At 36.4% G+C, this 23,571-nt stretch overlaps 1 protein-coding gene across 1 annotated transcript in view; it reads left to right on the forward strand.

Annotated features, from left to right (window-relative positions):
• The window catches only part of Pgm2a (phosphoglucomutase 2), a 184,905-nt gene that overhangs the window by 21,159 nt on the left and 140,175 nt on the right, over window positions 1-23,571 (forward strand). The window contains exons 3-4 of the mRNA XM_090390365.1: window positions 11,998-12,154; window positions 15,812-15,980. Of these exons, the coding sequence (XP_090246491.1) occupies window positions 11,998-12,154; window positions 15,812-15,980 (326 nt within the window). The remainder of the gene's footprint in view (window positions 1-11,997; window positions 12,155-15,811; window positions 15,981-23,571) is intronic.

Below are 23,571 nucleotides of genomic sequence, written 5' to 3' on the forward strand. Positions count from 1 at the left end.
TTGCAGGCGCTCCGTCAGTCGCAACACTTACAAGCTTATCACGAGGTAATTCAAACCTGTTCATTACTTCATCAAGTGCATTTCTAACATCGATACCACGAGTTTTTTCAATAAGAGCTACTAGGTCTAACATTTCTTCCTTCACATTTACGTCTGCAGATACATAGCGGACAAAAACGGCCAATTCTGGAACATCCTGAATGTCTGTAGACTCGTCGAGAGCTGAACTAAATGCTGTACAATTTTTCAAATCACACATCAAATTATTTTCAACATTTTTACTAATTGCACCAATACGACGCTCAGTTATACGGCGTGACATGGGAACCTGTGCATTCAATTTATGCAGTTTTGTATTATCTGGATCCAAAACTTTAACCACTTCCAAGTTTCTTTTAATAAATTCTCCTTCTCCATATGGACGTTTGGCACGAGCAATATTCCAATCTATCAAAAACTAGCTTCGTTTGCTCTGTCATCTTCGCGACTAAAAGAAGAGAAGGGTCCTTGTTGCTTATGAAGACCAGATTGCAAGGACTTAAGTTTCTCTGTTCGCAATTTTGAATTGAGTGGATATTGAGTTGAAAAGTGGGGATGACTTACTTCGTAATGTCAACCTAAATTGCTTACTTTGTAGTTTGCAATTGTAACTTTACAAATAAGGCACAACTTTCCATTATTGTCAATAAAAGCAAAATTTTCTACCCATTCTTCTTGAAAGATTCTATTTTCTTGTTCATATTTTCGTTTTTTGATATTTTCTGAGGTCATGTTATCAAAAAATTTAAATAAATTTAATTCCAAAGTCTGAAATTGAAACAAAATAATTAAATTAATTTATGGCATGGAAAAATTATACTCCATAATAAAAATTGCTTAATAAAAAAAGTCTACTTACCAGATTTTTTGCACAAGTCTGCTGATGGCGCCAGCAGTGTAAATGTGCACGGATTTATTTATAATTAAAATAAAAATAGCAAAATATCTAGACATAAAAAGAAATATATACACAACAAAATCCATATAACAAAATATTAGTTACTTTGTTAATTTAACAAGATTCATTGAAAAAGTTCTGAAATAATAATAAAAAAAAAACAGATTTAAATTTTCAAGGGAGCCGCACTTAACTCAACGAAGAGCCATATTTGCCCACCATTGCCATAGACCAATAATTTTGGTGTTATTATAATATATTTTATACGAATTATTTCATTGTACACTAGTACAATGAAAAATTCCATTCAGTGTTATTTCATTGTACTGAAATTATTTTTTCAATCAAATTAATGCAGCAATACTTTTATTTATTTTACTGTACCAGTTTCATAATTTATTTTACTGTACCAGTTTCATAATGAGTTCCTGCATTAAGATGTTTTTAACAGCTGCCGCTGTGACGTTATCAGTGACAGTCTCAGAGTAAAGCGGCAGCAACTCATTATGCACCTAGTACATAATTTTGTTTTTGGAGGAAATCTCTCCCTATACTTGAGAATGAGATCACAGCATATACAGTTTTCTTCGAAATTTTGTTACTTGAATACACAAGAGACTTGACATTATAACAAGATGTTTCCAATTACTGTAGTAACCAGAATATTAAACAGGTTACTATAGCAATTCATTAACATGACATGTGAAAACAAGTATAAGCTACTGTGTGGCTTTGAGTTCTCCTTTACCTTTTATTGAATTATTGTACATTCATCTGTTTTCATCTTATGGTTGCCAGAAAAATGGAATGGCATCTTGTTATATGGAGTGTATTTAGAACCATATGTTTTTAGGACTCTTAAGTCAAATGATCATTCAACTCTCCTAATGTACCTAATTCTAACTTGGTGTTAGAATTAGGTACATTAGGGGAGTTAGGTATTCTAAGGCAGATTGAGAAATATTTGGCCAAGTATATAAAGAAAAGTTGCAAAGAATTTCTTTGCTCGTGTTAATTGTAGTGATAGGCATAACCAAATTATTTCCATAACTGAGAGATTTCAATATCAAAATATTCATTCATTAAGTTATTTTGAAATTTTAATGATTAGGAACTTCAGCTGGTTTGTTTAGGTTATAAACATTGGCCAATATATATTATTTAGGACTGGACTCAGGGCAGATAGTTGGTGGCAATATGGTATTTTTTTTTTTTTTTGGTGTCATCTTCCTGTAACCATAAAAAAAAATTCCTCTTGAAAAGGGCCAGATGTAATAAGTGAATAAAATTACAAATGCATAAAAAAAATAAATTTTAATAGTGTTAAAATCTACAAAACAAAAAATATAAATATATACAGCCACTCCCCGACTTAGGTAAGGGTTGTGTTCCACGGAACTCTACGTAGGTCAAAATTTTACGTAAGCCGGAATTTTCCTAAATGCTTGTGCAGCACTCGCAAATTTGATTGAAGCAAAAAAATGTTCAATGAACATGTAAATGGACATATTTATTCAATTTTTTTATCTCATGCACAGGAAAAATTATAAAAAGAGAGGAGACAGGCATAACGTCAGCAAGTTTTACATTTCGAGTATTGTTGCCAGAATTAACTCTCTAGCTGATAAGCACGCCGCCGCTGCAGAAATTTAATGGCTGTGGAAATTTAGAAGGGGTTTTTTCCGACACATCACAAAATTTCTCTGCAGCTGCACACAATCGGCACTGGCGACTTCACCACATAATTTAATGTTTTGGAAACCAGTGTGATGCTTGGACCTATTAAACCACCCATTGCTTGCCACGAAACTTCTTGCTTTTTCTTAAATGGCCATTGGACTCAGGGGCACTTGCTTCTGAATATGATTTTCCATCCATATTATTAATAGCTTTTCCATCTTCTATAGAGCACCTGAATGCCGTTTTTTGTGATCACTGTTGATCTTAAATACATTGATCCTTTAACATGTTCTTTTATACGTGCACTGTCCCTTAAAATAGTATTCACTGTTGAAGCAGCGAGACCTAATTCCATGCAATGGATGACATACTTTATCCTGCTTTGTACTTCTTGATTAATCATCTTTATTCCTAAATCAATTTTGTTTTGTTTCTTTGCACTGCCAGCACTTGCACTTTGTGTTGGTTCCTTTCCCTTCACCATTGTAATAAGTAAGTAGGAATGAAGAGAAGATTCTGAAAATTTGTTACACAGAATTAGTTATCGCTGTTATCACAAATGCGATAAGATCACGTTTATTACCCGTTTATAATAAATTGTGCTAACAGAAAAGCCCAATAAGCCCGGAAAGTGCAAATTATTTTTATTGTTTTATGGTAGTAACCTCCAGAAATGTGTATTAGAAAAATATCACAAAGGCATTCGAAATTGATTCTTATAATGGAACATATGATAACAGTGAAAGTGTAGTGCAATTTCCATTATAAAAATGACATTTTAGAGAGATAAATAGCTGAGTTATATAGCGAAAATTTTAACGATATTTTCACGATACCCCCATTTATTCCTGCTTGATGCAAAATACGTTTCCACGATTTTTTAGTTTTCACCTGTCGACAAAAACTTACGTAAAGTTGAATTTCCATAAGTAGAGTATTCCCTAAGCTGGGGAGTGGCTGTATATATGTGTATGTATGCATATGGATGTGTATATATATATATATGAATAGAAACACAGACTTACACTTTCCAGCTTCTCCCCCTCCCCTCAGTGTGGTGAGGGAATCTCCCAGGGATGCTGCTGGGCTTTCAGATTAGCATCTTTGATAGTGCATTATGGCCTAAGCCAATGTGCCATTAAAAATGAAACCAACCAACCAGGTTAGTAATTCCCATATCTTGGTTCCAGAGTTTTATTATTGGAATCCTTGTTGCAGCTGTGTGCTACAACCCTGGAAACTCAAAAGGGGGGAGCCTGGTGGGTGAAGGGGTTTCCATGCCCTAATACACCGCTTTGGCCCTTGCTTCAACAAAATGGGAGGTCTCGGACCAGCCCAATTGGGATCAGTCAGCAGGTGATTCTTACTGCTAGGGTCAACTGCATTCCAATAAGTCTTCTTTCCTCTGGTCTTGAGACATGGATTAAGATTTATTGGAAATGTGGTATGATGCTTTAAGCGAACTTAGTGTTCCATTTGCATACGCAGTGCCTACTACTTCGCGAGTGGGCATCCCCTTGTAGGGTTCTGAGGTAAGTGAGGCACTCACCTCAATAATCCGTTATGGTTACATGAATTATGAAACAGTGGAATGGGACATCTCTGATTGAAACTAAAATCAGAAGTTAAGAATCACGCACATCATCCTCATCAGTGCGCACATCATCCTCTAGTTGTCAATCACAATAATAAATAAAATATCTTAAAATTAAAAAAGAAATAAGGCCAATAGTTGTGAACAACAGACTTTCTATAGATTCATCTTCAGTTGGCATTAAAATGAAGGGCAGAAGGTTACTGTGGATCTTAAGTACCTGAAATGTTTTGCTGGACACGCAGTAATTTAAGTCATGTGAGATTCCTAATGGAAGACAAGGAAACCGTAAGTTTTGCGTTTAAGACGTTAAGATCGGTGCTGAGACAGTACCATTCTATTATGAAGGTTTCGTATAGAAGGAGTTTATAGTTTGAATTTAATTTGATAATGGTTATTGCGACATCAACCGAGGGTTTTGGTTATGAGTGTGTACATGCTGAGACAGTTCAATATTTCCTTGTGTCGGGAAACTATTAATGTGGTAGTAGGCACATGTGTTTGCGATGGGGGATAATCCAAATTTATTGGTAGTACTCCCGATGTAACATGCATTACAGTCGGGTTGACATTTGATTAAATAAACTATGTTATTAATGTCCTTAGTGTCATATATGTGGATTTCTTTATATTTGTTAAAAGTGATTGCTAATTTATTATAAGTAGAAAAAAAAATGATAGAAATATCAGTGTTAGTAAAGATTTATGGCGCCTCCATAGCCAGGTGGGAAGGAGCAGCAGTGCGTAGCACACTCTTCTTGATTAGACCGGGTTCGAGCCCGTCACCACCAAATACGGAGGATGCGGAAAGGTCAGGGAATGACCACCGCATATCTCGGAGCAATACGGCCTTAGTTGCTAATGCTCCTAAAAACCAAATAACAAACAACAAACAGTAAAGATTTGACGTAATCATCTATCAATTTGGCAATGGTAAGGAAGGACAGTGCGAATGTTGTATGTATTGGATTTTTTTTATAACTGAGTTATTAGAAACATTTGAATTACTAATCTTACTTTAACAGTTAAATTTTTTGGATTAGTTTGATGGGATATTTTCTAGCTGTGAATTTTTCAGTAAGATATTTTAGGTCAAGAATTAAATCATCCTGTGATTGACAGTATTTAAAAGCATTAAAAAACTTCGAGAACCAATTTTTTTTTACCCTAAGGGGATGGTGTGAAAGGAAATATTGATATTGGCTTGTATTTGTTTTTTTCCTATAGATTTTTGCCTTTAGCCTGTTATTTTGTTTATATATGGTTAAGTTAAGAAATTAATTGCGTTATTAGTTTCTAGATCTAAGGTGTATTTTAATCTGGGGTGTACTGAAATTAAATCTGGTAAAAAGATTGTTGATGGTGTTTTGGTCTCCGATTATTAGAACATCATCTGCATAATGAATGTGAAGTTTAATATTTGCTGGAAATGGTTTGAAGAGTTTGATATTCAACCGTGGCAAGGTATATTTCAGATAAAGGAGCTGAAATTCCTAGACCCATAGGTAGTCTGAAAATCTGTTTGTACACTTGGTCTTGAAATTAGAAGTGTCTAGCTTTGATTAGCACAGTAACAAGTTCCAAAATACTGTCAATGTTAAGTGAAGTATTAGCATTAGTAGAGGCATATGATGCAAGAAAGCAAGCTTATGCAGCATCAGCCAAAAAAAAAAAAAATCACTCCCATTTCACCCCTCCTTTCGTTCAAAATACCTTTCCAGCTGAGCCTTAAATTTATTTAGGCTATCAACTTCCACAACAAGGGATGGAAGTCTATTCCACAAACCAACTGCCCGCTGGCTAAAGGCGAATTTCCGCACATCTATCCGACATCCGTCCTTCCTCAATTTGAATTTATGCCCTCTCAGGTGATTATTCTGAGCAAGAGGAAGAATCCCATCGGCATTGAGCATGCTCAAGCCATTCAAAGCCTTGTACACCTCTATCAGATCACCTCGCCAGTGCCTAGTCTCCAGACACTGTAATTTGCAAAACTTAACCCTTTCTTCGTAAGAGCAACCCTTTGTTCCATTCAGTAATCTTGTTGCCCTTCTCTGTACTTGTTCCAGCAGCTCTACATTCTTCTTGAAATGAGGCCTCCAGACCTGTAAACAGTACTCAAGGTGTGGCATGACCATTGCCTTATACAAGGGAATAATCACTTCCTTATCCCTGCTAGAAAAATTCCTGCATATCATTGACAGTACACCATGAGCTACTCTTGCACCCCGTCTGTGCTGCTCAAAAAACTTCATATCTGCCTTCACAATTACCCCAGGTCCTTTTCATTCTCTACCACTGTCAGTATAATACCACAGAGTTGATACGTTACTCTAGGGTTACTGTTTCCCATATGTAGTACTTTACATTTGTCAATTAAACTTCATTTGCCACCTCTCAGCCAATCTGCTCAACCTTTCCAGATGCAGCAGCATACTGTCAGTAGTGTCCTTAACAACCCTGCCATCCTTTGTATCATCTGCAAACTTGGACATTAAGCTTGATATACCATCATCAGTATCATTTATAAAACAACAATGGACCCAACACTGAACCCTGAGGGACTCCACTGATAACATTAGTCCACAATGAGCAGTGTCCATTGATTACCACTCTCTGTCTTCTCCCCCTCAACCATCCCTTTATCCATAGCAGCAATTTACCTCTAATGCCACACTGCTCCAATTTGTGCAGCAGTCTTCCATGTGCAACAGTATCAAAAGCCTTTCTAAGATCCAAATATATAATATCAAAGTTATTCCCTGCATCCAGTTCTTTTGTGACTGCATCACAGTATCATATCAAATTGATCAGGCAAGACTTTCCCTTAACAAAACCATGCTGTGTCCGAGCAATAGCTGAAGTCTTGTGTAGATGATCATGCAGTACTTCTTTAACCAGTGCCTCCATTAATTTTCCTGGAACAGAAGTTAAACTCACAGGTCTGTAATTATCTGTGTCACCCTTTGATCCTCCTTTGTGAATTGGGGTCACATTTGCACATCTCCAGTCTAAGGGTACCTCCCCTGAGTCTCCAAAGAAGCTCTCATAATTATGGATAAGGGTTTGCTTAGTTGCTTTGCTGCCTCCTTTAATATAACTGGATAGATCCCATCCACCCCAGGTGCCTTTTTTATGTTTATCCTCAACAATTTCTCCTCCACTTTCCTCTTGGTTATTACAAAATCATCTAGCTCACTACCAGAGTTTACTTCCCCTTTGGCATTCCCCTTCCTGAATAACTCCTCATGTGTGAATGTAGATGCAAAATACTCATTTAGATTGTTAGCCACTTGAGCAGGATCATCAACAGTTGAACCATCAATATCCAGTGGACCAATCTGATTCATCCCTTTCCTTCTAGGGTTTATGTAGGTAAAGAACTCTTCTGTTTTTCTTTGCATCCTTTGCCAAGGATTTCTCATAATCTGCCTTCACCTGCTTAACCTCCTTTGTAACTTGGTTACAGACCAGCTTATATCTATCATAGGCTTCCATGTCACCCATTAATTTATATGTATCTCATGCATTTTTCTTCTCTGCCATATGTCTCATTGGTTCATCTGACATCTGTTTAGGCCTAAACAGAATTGTTTGAATACCTTGAATAATATTTCTTAGTTGGTATGTAAAGCCTAGTAGCTTCCAAGATATATTCTTTGAATACTTCCCATTTTGAATATGCTGTTGGTCTCACTGTATAGAATTTAAATACTGTCTCAGACCATCGTAGTCGTCTTTACGAAAGCAAAAACCTTTCCCTCAAAGAGGTAGTTACCTCTTTGATTAAATCCCACTTCAGCACACTGTGATCAATGCCACCTAGTTGTTCCTTTATCTGCAAATTCTTAATGCATGAAGACTCACTACTGATAATCAGATCAAAAGAATTACTCCCTCTAGTTGCCTCCCGAACGTGCTGATGTAGAAAACAATCATCCAGTAAATCCCCAAAAGCCTTGCTATGTGTGAGTGACCAACCCACAAATTCCAGTCACTATCTGGGAAATTAAAATCCCCTGTTATAAGACTGATTTACTGGCCCACTCTATTTCCCTGTACAGTTTCTTATTATACTCATCAAGTCATTAGGCCTATAGCACACTCCTACTCTCAATTTTGATCTTCCAATGCTTATGTCACACTAAATGTCACATTTTTTAACAGACTTGTTAATTCTACTTCACATATATAAACTTTTATATCCTTTGCTGTTGCTTTGGGCACTCAGGTGCAAATGTCATATATAAAAGTGGGAAATGAAAGCATGGTCATCTTATTCTTCCTTTATTTTTGTATTTCCTTCTTTCTCCAAACGTATTATTTTTAACAGTTTACACACACACACACACACACACACTGGAATGCGCACTGAAATATATGAAAGTGGAAGGGAGAAATGTTTATTGAAGGTGAAAAACTTTAAATTTATATCAATGAAAAAATGTTAAAGTAGCGAAGTAATAAAAAACTAGTAATTTTATTACTAGTTTTTTATTAATATTTGTATATGGCGTTTATGGACTAGTGCCATTTACTGTGGCAATATATACAATGCGACCATAATGTAATGTATTATTTGTTAGCATGTATGTGTTAGTATATGATAGGGTTACCAATCAGATTTAAAATTCAAAAGATTTAAAATTTTTGGTTTTAAAAATGAGGACAATTTAAAAATTATATTTATTACTAAAAATTACGATACAGTATTTATTGTTACTGCCAATCATTCTCATTAAGTTTGGATTACAAAATGTTGGGTTCAAGAGAGATGGCAGAAGTTTCTGATCTCGTCCGAGTGTCACTGAGTTTGAGAGAGACGTAGCGAAGTCATAATTTGATTTGTGTAATTTTGAGGTAATACATTCCACTTAATGTAACTGGCGCCATTAATTTTATTTATTATGTTGTATTGACTGAAAGTGCAAGAACACAGAATAGTTAACGAAAATTCATTTTACGACGAGATGATTTTTAAATTTTTTTATTTATTTATAAAATTACTAGGTTTCTTTGTTTGTTTTTTTGTTATTTAAGAGCATTAGCAACTAAGGCCATATTGCTCCGGGGATATGCGGTGGTCATTCTCTGGCCTTTCCGCATCCTCCGTATTCGTTGATCACGGGCTCGAACCCCAGTCTAATCAAGAAGTGTGTGTGCTACGCACTACTGCTCCTGCCCACCTGGCTATGGAGGTGCCAAAAAAAAAAAAAAAAAAAAAACTAGGATGCAAGTGTAAAATCCACGGGACGCCCGAGGATACCCTAAAAACTAGGACATATCCTTGGAAACGAGGAAGTCTGGTAACCCTGTATATGGAGGAGATTAGTCTTTAAAAAGAAAGATTGCACAAAAAAAATTATATCGTTTTTTGTACAATTCTGGTGGTTGGCACTGGAAGAGACACCATGATTTTTCAGCATGGGACAATATACTTATGTATATAATTCTATCTTACGTTTAAATTGTATTATTTTTTGTGTTTTATTATTATGCTTTTTACTTTTTCGATTTGTGGTTATGCTACCTCCTCTTTTCCATTCTCCTTAACTGTTATCAATACATAACACTTATTTATATATAACTTCTGAACACTTTGCAACTTTAATGTTTTTTTTTGTTTTTTTTCCCTTGATAAATTTTAAATTCTTAGCCTGCAAAAATATTATTCTTTCCACTTTCCATTATTTCAGTGCTCATTCCAACGAATATTTTATCGAAATGTTCTGCGATGGGCATTAGTAAACAACCCGCTCCCTCTCCTTTCCCCATAATTATTTATGTTTTGATAAGTTTTCACCTGAAAATTATGAGACACCCGCTGAATTGCAGGAGGAGTTGATTGGAAATTTTACGGTCCAGTTTACCCGAGAGCTAAAGGGATTAACATTCCACAATACAGTGGGGCCATTAAACCTACCCCATTGCATAGTGAGAAGTTTCACTGGTCAATGCTTTCTATGTGTTCATACCCAGTGAGAAGCTTCAGCTGTATGTTGCTGCTAGTTCCAAGTAAGCATTAACCTGTGTTCTATGTGAGAGCACCCTTAGGTTCGTGTACTTCCTGATTTTTCCCCCATGGGTTTTCTGCAGGTTGCCAGTGTTGGGTACTTCTGTGTCAATCAGATAGGTAGCCTTTTCCTTCTTGTCTACAAGGATTATGAATGGTCTGTTGTGTGGGATTTTCTTATCTATAATTATGGCATGGTCCCAGTACAGCTTGTAGGTTGGGGTCTCTAGTACTGCCTGGGGTTTGTACTTGTAGTACTGTACACTTTGTGAAATCTTATTATTATCTCTCTATACGTTAAAAAAATTTTCCTCCTAGTGATATATATTCAAGCCAATGAGAGAGGAGGGCAGGGTAATTACATTACTACAAATGCACATGTAAATAATTACACTGTCTTCCATTGAAAGACAGCTGCCTGCATAATGTTCACCAACTTCATGCACGTGCTTCACTGTCTAATACATGATCACACCCGACATCATTTGATGTTCCATTGTAATGTCAGCTGGTGAAAGGACCCGATATAGTTTAATATTTTATAAATATTTATAAATATAAATAGTTTAGTATTTTATAAATGTTTGTAAATATTTTAGTCCTGCTGTTTCGGATCCAGCGATATTCCTCGTGCATTATGTAACCCGAAGCAAAAGGCCTTTTCATAATTACATAATTACACAGTGATATTTATTCCACCTTGAGAATACCATATGCTGGGGCAATTATGTCACTACAAATGCACAGGTAAATAATTACATGAGTCATTTCCCGGTTAGATATCAATCAGTGTGTTCCGGCAGGTATGTCTTTTACGTAGAAAAGATTGTACTTACTCTGTCATACCTTTACATTTTATGTAGAAAAGCATGCATGGGAATTGGCAAACAAAGCAAGTAGGGGCGAATCCTCCTGGTTATTATCATTATAGTTTCCTTTATTTGCTTATAATTTTTATATTTTTTCTAAATATTTATTCTCTTTTTTCTATATAGTCTGTGTTATCCAAATTGCAACGGTAGGCTCTGTATGGTGATTATTAAACAGATGTATTGATTTAAATTGATACGTTTTAAATGAACTTTGATTGAGACAGCTCTTGATTTTTATTTACATGCACTATAACAGTCTGAAAAGTAATTACTTTTTGTATAACTTTTAGTAACAGGAAACAAAAATTCATACCTCTAGATAAAAAAATAAGAGAGAGAAAGAGTTGTCTTTAATTTGATCTATCATTTTTCTGCATATCCTGTACCTAACTTGATAAACTTCGTCTGCCACATAAGTTCTTGTATGCTATTCAAATAAAATTGTTTCAGTCAACTCTTCATGCTACTTCAACTTCAGGCGCCTCCGTAGCCAGGTGGGAAGGAGCAGCAGTGCGCAGCACACGCTTCTTGATTAGCCCGGGGTTCGAGCCCGTCACCACCAAATACGGAGGATGCGGAAAGGTCAGGGACTGACCACCGCATATCCCGGAGCAATATGGCCTTAGTTGCTAATGCTCCTAAAAACCAAACAACAACAACTTCAACTTCATCAGAATGATATCCATTGCTTTGGAAATGTTATTTAACATTCAACAAACAAAAAAACAGCGATCAGCTATTTAAGATATTCAGGTCAGAAGTGTTAATGTTTCTTCAGTTTCTTTATAGTAAGTGTGTTCTAATCAGTATTTTTAGAACAGCGCAAATAGTTTTATATTATTTACGCTTTTATATTGAATTTATCTATAATATATCTGAGAGGCTTTTAATTCCCTTATAGGTCTTCGTGGTGTGATGGGAGCAGGCTATGCAGCTATGAATGATCTTGTTATCATTCAAACATCTCAGGGCTTAGCATCATATTTAGTTTCTGTACATCCAGAATGTAAAGAGAATGGTGTGGTGATTGGTTTTGATGGTAGACATAACAGTCACAGGTATATATATAATTAAAAGTAGTAATATATAATATAACTAATAATATTTAATGTAAAGAAAGTGTAAAATATCTGTACAGATGAAAAAGTTTGATTTTAAAGTATTGGTCTTTATTTTCCCTCAGGGTTCAGTGCTAGGCCCATTGTTGTTTTGTGTTTTTATCAATGATATCGATGAAGGTATATCAGGCTTAATGTCCAAGTTTGCAGTTTATACAAAGGTTAGCAGGGTTGTTAATGACAGTAAAAACAGTATGCTACTGCAACAGGATCTAAAAAAATTGGGCAGATGTGCTGAGAAGTGGCAACTGAAGTTTTAACACTGACAAATGGAAAGTACTCCATATGGGTAGCAGTAACCCAAGAGAAACGTACCAACTGTGTGGTACTACACTGAGGGAGGTGGAGAATGGAAAAGACCTGGGGGTAATTGTGTCAGATATGAAGTTCTTTGAGTAGTGCAGATGGGCTGCCAGAGCAGGTAATGGAGTTTTGTCAATGATATATAAGAATTTTGCTAGCAGAGACAAGGAGGTGATTATCCCGTTGTATAAGGCAATGGTCAGGCTACACCTTGAGTACTGTATACAGGTCTGGAGGCCTCATTTTAGGAAGGATGTTGAGTTGCTAGAATGAGTACAGAGGAGGGTAACAAGATTGGTGAGAGGGACAAAGGGGTGCACTTACGAAGAAAGGCTTAAGTTCTGCAAGTTGCAGCATCTGGAGACTAGGCACATGTGAGGTGATCTGATCTAGGTGTATAAGGCCTTGAATGGTTTGAGCAGGCTCAGTGCTGAGAGGATACTTCCACTTGCTCAGATTAAGAACCTGAGGGTGCTAGATTCAAATTGAGGAAAGACAGTTATATAATAGGTATGTGGAAGTTTGCCTTTAACCAGCGGGTAGTTGATTGCTGGAACAGACTTCCATCTGTTGTCTGTTGGTAGTTGATAGCTTAAATAAATTTAAGGCTGAACTAGACAAACATTTGTAGTGACTGGATAGGTGAAATGGGAAGGTGTGTTTTTTTTTTTTTTTTTTTCGGCTGATGCTGTATAAGCTTGCTTTCTTGCATCATATGCTTCAACTAATGCTAAGATTCAACCTTGGTTTGGTCCAATTTTAGCAAAAATTATTAAGGTTAGTCAAAATTTGTGCTAGTGGAATAATTTTGTTACATAAGCAAAATGGTGTAACAGGAAGTTGTGTTTCTGACGACTCTGAAAAAAAACCTTTTTATCATAGAAAATAGATTCAAATGGTAAACTAGGCTGGGCATCAGAGCTGGAGTCAACAAATTAAAGAGTTTTCATGGGTTTGTAACTAGACAAGACTGAGACAACTCATAGCTAGGTTCTGATTCATTAAATACACTATCTTTTAATATAAGGTGCATATAATCAGTTGTTTTGGAACATAGTGCATGTTAAAGCTATTATGCCATTTTTTTTAAAAATAAAAACATCATTTTTAAAAAAACTAAAATAATGGTTAGTGTGTTTCAAATATCACTATTTGAAATTTTCAAAAAAAGTTAAAATTACTTAGTTTTAAACAATTTTGACAACTTTTCAATTCCAGGTGTAATTTCGTATTGTGTACAAAATAAAATAAGTTTTTTGGGAAATTTTCATAGAAATTCACAGAACCCCAAATGAGATTACCGTAGCCTGCACATGTTAAAATTTAACTAACAGTTACACTAGAGTTTAATTCATTTCATATGGGGTTAAATACACAATTGAAGTAGAAAGTAAACAGACTGAATATCCTAAATTATTTAAACTTTAATATATACAGGTTATTTGGGACACATTGGGACTAGTGCATTTTGGCCTGATTAAGCAGCTGCCCCAATTATCCGAAGTTTCACGTAAATAGTTAAAAATACAATGTACCCCCCCCCTTTACAATTGGTTCACTGTACGATCAAATCACGTTACGACGAACTCAACATAGTAAAGTACCATTCACTATACGATGTGCAGTAAACACCGGTCATTGTGATCACGTTTGTGAATTGAATTTTAATTCTATTAAACAGCGATTCTAATTAGCGAAAATAGGAGGAATATTATCCACAGGCTATAAATGCAAAGATATATTAAGCACAGATTTACCCTTTATTACCTTACCAATTAAAAAATTAAATGATATGTGAAAATCGGAAGAATATACGTGATAATCTGAATAATTAATACGTACTGTAATATGTACATACGAACTAGTTGACATTTCTGTTCACTGACATTTGTGTGTGGGGGGGTTAAAAATTAAAACAGTAAAAAGATAAGCAATCAATAACAAAGAACATGGCACACACAAATTGCAAGTAACACAATACATGCAAATAAGAACGGAGTAACGAGTTACAAAGCTTTAAAAATAGGAATGAAGAGAAGATCTGAAAATTAATTTTTTTATATGATTAAAGATTTCATGGAAGTGTAAACACATTTCATCATAATAACCCACAGAATTCCAGCTGTCGGTATTATCGCAAATTCAGTAAGATCGAGTTTACTGTCCATTTATGATAGATTTCACCAACAGAAAAGCCCAATAAACAGGTGACTGCTAATTGTTTTTATTGTTTTATGGTTGTGACGTCCAGAATTTCGACCGAACCACATGGTACCGTCGAAGACAATCGTAGGGTAATCTCCAGTGCTGCGGTCTCCTGCCAATTAAACGACATGCTGTCCCAATTAAGTGAAGTAAACCCTGGCTATTTTCTCGATTGGTTTCTATTTTTTAAGATTTGCCCCAAATAAACGGCTGCCCCGATTAACCGACGGCCCAAATAACCGGAATCCACTGTATTTATATATTAAAAACAAGTATTCATAGAAAATCTCTGGCATGCGCATGCAAAACCGTTCACTTCACTTCTTATACTTTTATCACTCACAGTGTGAAATAAATCTATTTTTTCTATGCATGCCATCATCATTATCAAACACATAAAATACCACAAAAAGTTTTTTGGAGATCAAATTTGGAAAAACATGAACACATTAATAAATATGAGCACACCTTTGGCCCCAGTTACAAAAAAAGAAAAAAAAAATCCAGTCATATTAGGACCACTCAAGAACAACCTTATCTGCCTATGTGTATATGTCCATAAATTGCGTGTGTTCTTTGGTCAGTTTTTCTTGTTTTACTGGCAAACCAAGACCTTGCACAAGATTGGCTAACTCAGCCAATGAGTGACAAAAAAGCCCATAAAAGTTCCTCTCCATATCATTGCAGGAATTCTATCCAACCCATTTTCACTACATTTGCCAGTTCAGCCGTAAAGCTGCACCAGAAATTGGTAACATTGTACCTTTTTGCAATTCCTAAAATCAATGTGCTAGTTGATTTTTTGTGCAAGTAATGAAATACCTAATGTATTTGATATATTGCATTAAATAATGTTTCCCAAAATTGTGGGGCTTGTAACAGTTTATTTTTTAACAGTTAATATACTTTACGTTTGTCACCCACTTTACCATTTTCTAGCTTTATGTTGGAACTGCATTAAAGCAGAAGATAACACTAGTGTCACAAATTCTGTTATGATCTGAAAATAACAATTGATTTTTACGCTTTATCTCAGCTTTCCAAACATATTATGGCCACTTCACTGATTTGTTTATTGTTTTTATTTAGGTTTGCCAGACTCTCAGCTGTTGCATTTATTCAAAAGGGAATTCCTGTAAATTTGTATTCCAAGATGACACCTACTCCGTTTGTACCTTTTGGTGTATTGCAGCTAGGATGTAGTGCTGGCATTATGGTAACAGCATCACACAATCCAAAAGATGATAATGGTTATAAGGTATTTTTTTTTTTTTTTTTTGTATGAAAAGGTTAGTCAGTTAAATAATTTTAGCATTTATGATATTATAATGAACTTTAATCATTTTCTTAAATTGGCTAGATCAATGAAGTATACAGGCATAAAATCACATAATACACCATGTCACATTGACAACTAATTATTGAAGAATTTACAAAAAAGAATAAATGCCTCATTAAGATATGTACATCATTCCTCTTTTTGTTGTATACACTTCCAATCGCTGTGGGTACAAGAGGAAACTTATCACTGAGTATGCATCTTCCATGACAGTATAATTGGATACGCCACTTACCTGGGGGGTAGTGTCTGGGTTCAGATCCATTGCAGGATGGAGGAATTGTTAAAGGTATCTTCAGGTGAGGTTGCAGTTAGCTGATGTCAGGAAGAGGGAGTAGGCTTTATATATACATTAACCATCACAAAAATTGAATTTTAAAGTATTATTTCATTATTGCCTTCTTGAAGACTTCCTGAAGGCATTTCATGATCCCGTAATATTAGCATGCTGTTTTATCATGCTGAATGCTTCTCATTTGCAGATTGTGTAATCGATGCATGCTTATGCATTATTCCATGCATAAAGGCATCTACATGCTAGCACATGCATAAGTTTTTATTTAACAGTGATATGGCATATAAACTGAATTCTTAAAGAAATGTCAAAAGGAAATGTACAGTAGAACTGAAAGTTTAGTTTAGTTTAGTACATACTGTACATATTTTTATATTACCCTATATCATTGTCAAGCCCCTGGCCTCCTGGCTGTGGCAGGCATATTATTGTATCTTTAGTGTACAATAAAGATTTTTTCTCTCTCTACTCTCGCAGATGACACACTTTTAATATTCCTACACTTCCATGATCATCCTGCAAGCTCCGCAGATCTAAATGCTAATTGGGAGGAGTGCATGCTGTAGTAAAGGTGAGTAAAAGAACTGTATAGGCTTTCATGAACGGTCCAAAAGCATATAGATGTCTCTACTGATCAGATACATTAGGAAGTAATGCCTAACCTTGGATAAAGAATATACCAATTGGACAATGGGAATCTGTAACCTGCTGTTATGTCAAAATTTAACCTTCTTGGATCAGATGGAACCACCACCACTTTTGGTGTAGACCCAGTTAAGCTTATCACCCTGACTGCATTGACTCAGCAGTGAAATTTCCATCGAATCAACTAGTTTTGGGCGCATTGCAAGCAAAGAGTGTGCAGAATAAATATACTTTGTTAAATAGTACTGTTCGTAATGACCATAAAAAAAAAAACAAAAAATATTTAAAGGAAACTCTTCTCCCCTTTATCAGAGACCACTTTCAGGAAATAGAAAACTATTTTTCGACATGACTTGGTGTCCCTTACTGCATTGCAGGTGATGTATGAGTGTAGTATTATACGATCATTTCTTGCAGTTTCCAGCATGTTGATTAATTTTTATCAAATACTATTCTGTTTTAACTTTAGATGAAGAATTCTATGGAAGACTCCTATATCTTAAATGTTATTGTGACTGGGAAATATAACAGATTTATATCCTATAAAAAACTTCTGCCACATTGTGTCACGGAAAATTTCTGCAAAGAGAAGATCAAAAATCTGAAGTTACTGTTGGCTAGGCTGCCTCCGTAGCCAGGTGGGAAGGAGCAGCAGTGCGTAGCACACGCTTCTTGATTAGACCGGGGTTCGAGCCTGTCACCACCAAATACGGAGGATGCAGAAAGGTCAGGGAATGACCACCGCATATCCCGGAGCAATATGGCCTTAGTTGCTAATGCTCCTAAAAACCAAATAATAACAAACTGTTGCCTAGTTACATCAAAAATCTGATGTAACATGGTAACAGGAATGTGATATGCTTCCTGCCAGATGGTAATTAATCTTTGGGGGTCAGTGAAGTGAACCAAAAGGGAAAAAAAAAAAAAAAATCTGATTTTATAAAATATGTACAACCCTTTACTAATGCTGACTATTCTTATTATCAATGGGAAAAAAAAAAAAAACCTTTTACCCTTAATGGGATTAGTTTCTGTCCCGTGCCAGGTGTTTTAGACAAGAGGAGGAAAGGGACCTGGCAGATATGAAGTTTTCTGAACAGTTTAAACAGGCAGTCAGGAAAGCCGATGGTGTCATATGGATGATTTCTCGAACGTTATCTTGTAGAAGGGAGGTCATAATCCCACTGTATATGGCAATTGTAAGACCAAATTTGGAATACTGTGTTACAGCAAATAATTGATTGCTGGAAAATAAGTTGCCCCTTCTTATCTACCTGTTTTTTTTTTTTTTTTTGCCAGTGCAGCAAAAGCCCGTGGATTCCTTGCATTATATGATGAATACTATTACTACTTCCTGATCTTTTCCTCATAGGTTTTCTGAAGGTTGCTTGGGTTGAGCACTGCTATATTGATTAGGTAGATAGCCTTTTCCTTCTTGTTGATTGAGGGTTGCTATGTCTGGTCTGCTGTGTCAGATCATCTTGTCTGTTATTATGGCATGGTTCCAGTATAGTTTATGATTAGGGATCTCTAATATAGCTTGAGGTGTTTGTACTTATAATATGGTACATTTTCTTTGATCGACTGCTGTTTTGTTCTAGCTTCTGATGTTTTATCCTGGCAATCTGGTCACGTCTAAGCATATAAGCGTACTCTGTCTGGAGGATAACCCAGTCATCCTGTGGTGGGTAATGTGTTGGATTGTTTCTGGAACCACGTGGCATCGTCATCTGTTATCCTGGGGTCCTTGACAGTGTAGTTCCTGGTGTGATTACCTGGTCTTGGATGGTGAGTGTGAATCCTTCAGTCTCAGGGAAGAATCTCCCACTCGTGAGCCACTGTTTGGAAGCCATCTTAATCTGTGTAGTGTCATTGGAGATCATTGTAGTGTCAATCATAAGTGCCTTCTTTGCCTATCTTTGTTTCTTCCGTCGGTGTGAGCGGGGTCTCCTTATTAAGGTTGAACAGTCTGTGCCATTTGTCTACTTTTTCATATGGGGTGGTAGATTAGTGCTTTGTTTTCCCAGAAGTAATCTCATAGGTTCTTAATCACCTTCTCGTGTTCAGTGTGGTCTGCAAGCACTTCCCTCCTTATTTCCGGGCTATGATCAGTATTGGTGTTGGTGGCTCTTGATCATCATTATCCTAGTCATTCTCATAATCTCCTCCTTATGGCTGTGACCATGTTTTTGCCACTCAGCTTTGATTTTAGTAAGCTCTTCAGTCTCCGATAATCAAATTCTTCACTGGTCTTCAGCTGGTAGTTTTGGCCAACTGGATTTCCTTGATGCAGTCCATTGGTCTTGCATTTGTCTGGGTCAAATTGTGTCCTTATGTCGGTGCTGAACTCTTTGGTGATTTGGAATAGCTGCTGGAGTTCATTCTCAGTTGTATCATAGAGTTTGACGTCATCCATGTACATCAGGTGCGAGATGGGTGTACAGGTCATTCCTCCTTGCTTTTAGGGGTATGTCCGTACTTGCTGTTGTTTTGCATGGTGGGCAGTGGATTGAGTGCTAGAAAGAACCATAGTGGGCTCAGCGCCTTGGATTCCTCTTCTAATTGGGATTGGTCTGGTCGTGGTGTTCTCGACCTTAATGGTGGTCCTCCATTTCACCATGGTTGCTTCTATGAAGTGTATCAGTGTTGGGTTGAGTAGTAGATCGTATTATTTAAAAAAAATTATTATATTATTTCTTCCTGATGAGGGTTCCACCTCGTGATGCTGCTACCAAGTGCACAGGGTGGTTGTTATGTCAGGATTGCGACTTTCTGGAGTTCCTTATATGTGTTCTCTGCCAAATCTGTTGCTCCTAGGCTGTTATGTAAGGTCTTTGGTACCATACCAGTGGTTTACACTACAATTGGGATGTAGCTTATGCTTGTTGCTTATGCCACATCTCTTTGATCACCTTTCTTAGATCCGTGTAGTAGTAGTAGAAGATCATAGAAAGGAAGAAATATTAGTAGACCAAACTAACACATTTTAGTAAGGCCACCAATGGTTTCAAACAACAAATAACTAATTATGCATAATTTACAAGGCCATCATTTGTGATGCTTCTCGCAAATTAGATAAGAAAACAAATACAGGTAACCCTCATAACACGGTAGTTTGGTTCCTACAAAATCTCGTGTAATGTGAAACCTTATTATACGGGATCAGTACAAAAAGGGGAGTTATGTTCCAACCTTCTTGGAACATAACTCCCCTTTATAAGCCTTAAAAATAAGCCTTGTTTTTTATAATTATTGGAAACTTAATTTTTATAGTAGTAATAACTTAATATTTTAACTTTTTTTTATAATAGCAGTAACTTACATAGTAATAACTAAACAAACTTTTTACCTTCAAAACTATGATACTTATATGTGAGATAATGTACATTCTTTTAATTTTCTTCCTCTTCATCACTGCTAAGTAATCTCTTCTGCAGCATCTAGATTTCATGTACCTTCTGCTCTCTTTAAAAGTCACGAACTGCACTCTTTGAAGTTGCAATTATTTTTTATAGTCTCAAACAAGCACAAGTTCAATAGCACAGAACCTAACCCGGGGATCTCCCAACAAAATACAGTGGACCCCCGCTTTAATTAATACGTGAAAATCAGAATAATATTTTCCAGTTAGCAAAATAAAAATAAATTTATGCTTACATACACAGCTTAATCAATACATACTGTAATATGTAGTACTAATTGATGTTTCTGTTTACTGACTTTTTTTTTTGTTGAAAAATTTAAAACAGTAAAAATTACAAGCAATTAATAACAAAGAACACGATATGCACAAGTGAGACACGGAGTAATGAGTTTCTGAATATTTATTTGTTTTTTATATAATTGAATATTTCATGAATGGAGAAACACATTTCAACACAATAACGTGAAAAACTCGATCTTCTTGCAAACACAAGAAGATCGAGTTTACTACCCATTTATGATTGATTGCACTAACTGAAAAGCCCAATAAAATGGAAAGTGCAAATTTTTTATATTGTTTTATGGTAGTGACCTCCAGAAATGTGCTATAGAAAAATATCACGAAGGCAATAACAACTAGTGAGTCAACAGTACAGGGATTCACAAAAAGGAATGGAAACATTGAAAATTATATCTAACATAATAGCAAGGTTTTCCCAGCACAAAAGCTCAAATATACCGTGTTATATGAGATTTCCAGCAATTCTCAAACTGTGTTAGAATGAAACCTTGTAGAAGTACCGTGTTATGCGAGGATTGCAGCAATTCATCAATCATGTTAGACCGAAGCTGTGTTGTAAAAGTGCCATGTTATATGGGGGTTGCCTGTATCTTATAAAGAACTGATTCTAATGGAACACGACATCCTTGGAGTCTAACAACCAAGGAAACTGTCCTCATTCACTCTCACACTATGAGAGAAAAATAATTAATAATGCAACTTAAAATTTACAAAAGAACTCAGTCAATTAAGTAATTGTTATCAGCAATTATTCAGTTTATACTTCCAGGAAATGGAGAAAAGAATTACGGAATAAGAATCAACACAAACTTAATACTTATTCAGCACAAAATATGAGACCAAAATCAAGTGCTTCAGTCCCTGACACTAGTGGTAGTAGTAGAGGCATGAGATGCAAGAAAGCAAGCTTATGTAGCATCAGCTAAATAAACCATTTCACATGTCCATTCCCTCTAAAAGTTTGTCCAGTTCCTCCTTGAATTTATTTAAGCTATCAACTTCCACAACAGATGGAAGTTTGTTCCAGCAATCAACTACTCGCTAGCAAAGGCAAATTTCTGCACATCCACTCTACAATCGTCCTTCCTCAATTTGAATTTATGCCCCCCTCAGGTTTGTAATGTAAGCAAGAGGAAGAATCCCGTCAGAATTAAGTCTGCTCAACCTGCTCATTCAAGGCCTTATACATCTCAATCAGATCACGTCATAGGTGCCTAGTCTCCAGATGCTGCAATTTGCAGAACATAAGCCTTTCTTGATAAGAGGACCCCTTTGTACCCCTCACCAATTTTGTTTTTCCCTCTCTGTACTCGCTCAAGCAACTTAACATCCTTCCTAAAATGAGGCCTCCAGACCTGTATGCAGATTCAAGGCATGGCCTTATAAAAAGGGATAATCACCTCCTTTTCCCTACTCGCAAAATTCCTGTATATATATATCATTGACGACCCCATGACCTGCTCTGGAAGCCAGTCTGCACTGTTCAGAAAACTTCATATCTGACTGCACAATTACTCCCAGATCTTTTTCATTTTCTACCACCCTAAGTGTAGTATGACACAGTTAGTATGTTTCTCTGAGGTTACTTCTACCTATATGCAGTATTTTGCATTTGTCAATGTTAAACTTTGGTTGCCACTTCTTAGCCCATCTGCCCAACTTTTCTAGATCCTGTTGCAGTAGCACTGTCATTAACAATCCTGCCAACCTTTGTAACATCTGCAAACTTGTACATTAAGCCTGATATACCTTCATCAATATCACTGATAAATATGCAAAACAATGGGCCCAACACCGAACCCTGGGGGGCTCCACTAATAACATTAGTCCACAAAGAGCAGCGTCCATTGATTACCACTCTGTCTTCTCCCACTCAACCACTCTTTTATTCATTTCATAATATTTGTTCCATGATGACTCCCACCAGTCCCTGAAATCAAGTGTACTTCTTAATCTTTGCCTCATGTGTTTTCTGGAGGTTGCAGCTACCTATCTGAATGACAGTGTTGGGCAGCACTGTCAGTCAGATAGGTAGCCTTTTCCTTCTTTTCAACAATAGTTATGTCTGGTCTGTTGTGTCGGATTGTTTTGTCCATTATTATGGTGCAGTCCCAGTACAGCTTGTGGGTTTGGGGTCTCTAGTATGGCTGGCGTGAGAGTTATACTTGTAATACAGTACACTTTCTTTGATCAACTGGTATTTCCTCACTAGCCTCAGATGTTTTATCCTGGCTATCTGGTCATGTCTATGAGTACTCTGTCTGGGTGATGTGTTGGATTGTTTCTGAGGCCAAGTGGCATTGTTGACATGTCATCTGACACTCCAGGCTTCTTTGCAATGTATTTTCTATAGATCCTGGTGTTGGATGGCGAGCATGAATCATGAATTCTTCAGTCTCAGGGATGAGCATCCCGCTCGTGAGCCATGCATTGGAAGCTATTTTATCTATGTGGCCTTGATTGTCGTCATTGTAGTGTCTAACATGGAGAGTCTTCTTTGTCCATATTTCTATCTTTTTGCTCTATCTGAGCAGGAAGGGACTCCTCACTTGGTTTGAGTGGGGTATGCTGCTGGTCTGTCTTCCCTATGGCCTGGTAAAGTGCTGCTGTGTTTTTGTGGAAGTAATCCTTCAGGTTAGCTATTGGAGTCTTGTATTGCTCAATGAGGTCTATCAGGCCCCTTCCTCCTTTCCGAGCTATTGTTGGTCTCTCCATGGCTGATTTTGGGTGGTGTTGGCAGCTTTGTTTATTATTGTCTTGTTTCTCATGATATTCTCCAGCTCTGTGTTAATCCAATCTCTGATCCCAAAGGAGTATGTTAACACTGGGACCTTATAGGTGTTTAT

Source organism: Mastigoproctus giganteus, chromosome 2, assembly GCF_048544385.1.
Source record: "Mastigoproctus giganteus isolate SK-2022 chromosome 2, ASM4854438v1, whole genome shotgun sequence".
Taxonomy (NCBI): domain Eukaryota; kingdom Metazoa; phylum Arthropoda; class Arachnida; order Uropygi; family Thelyphonidae; genus Mastigoproctus; species Mastigoproctus giganteus.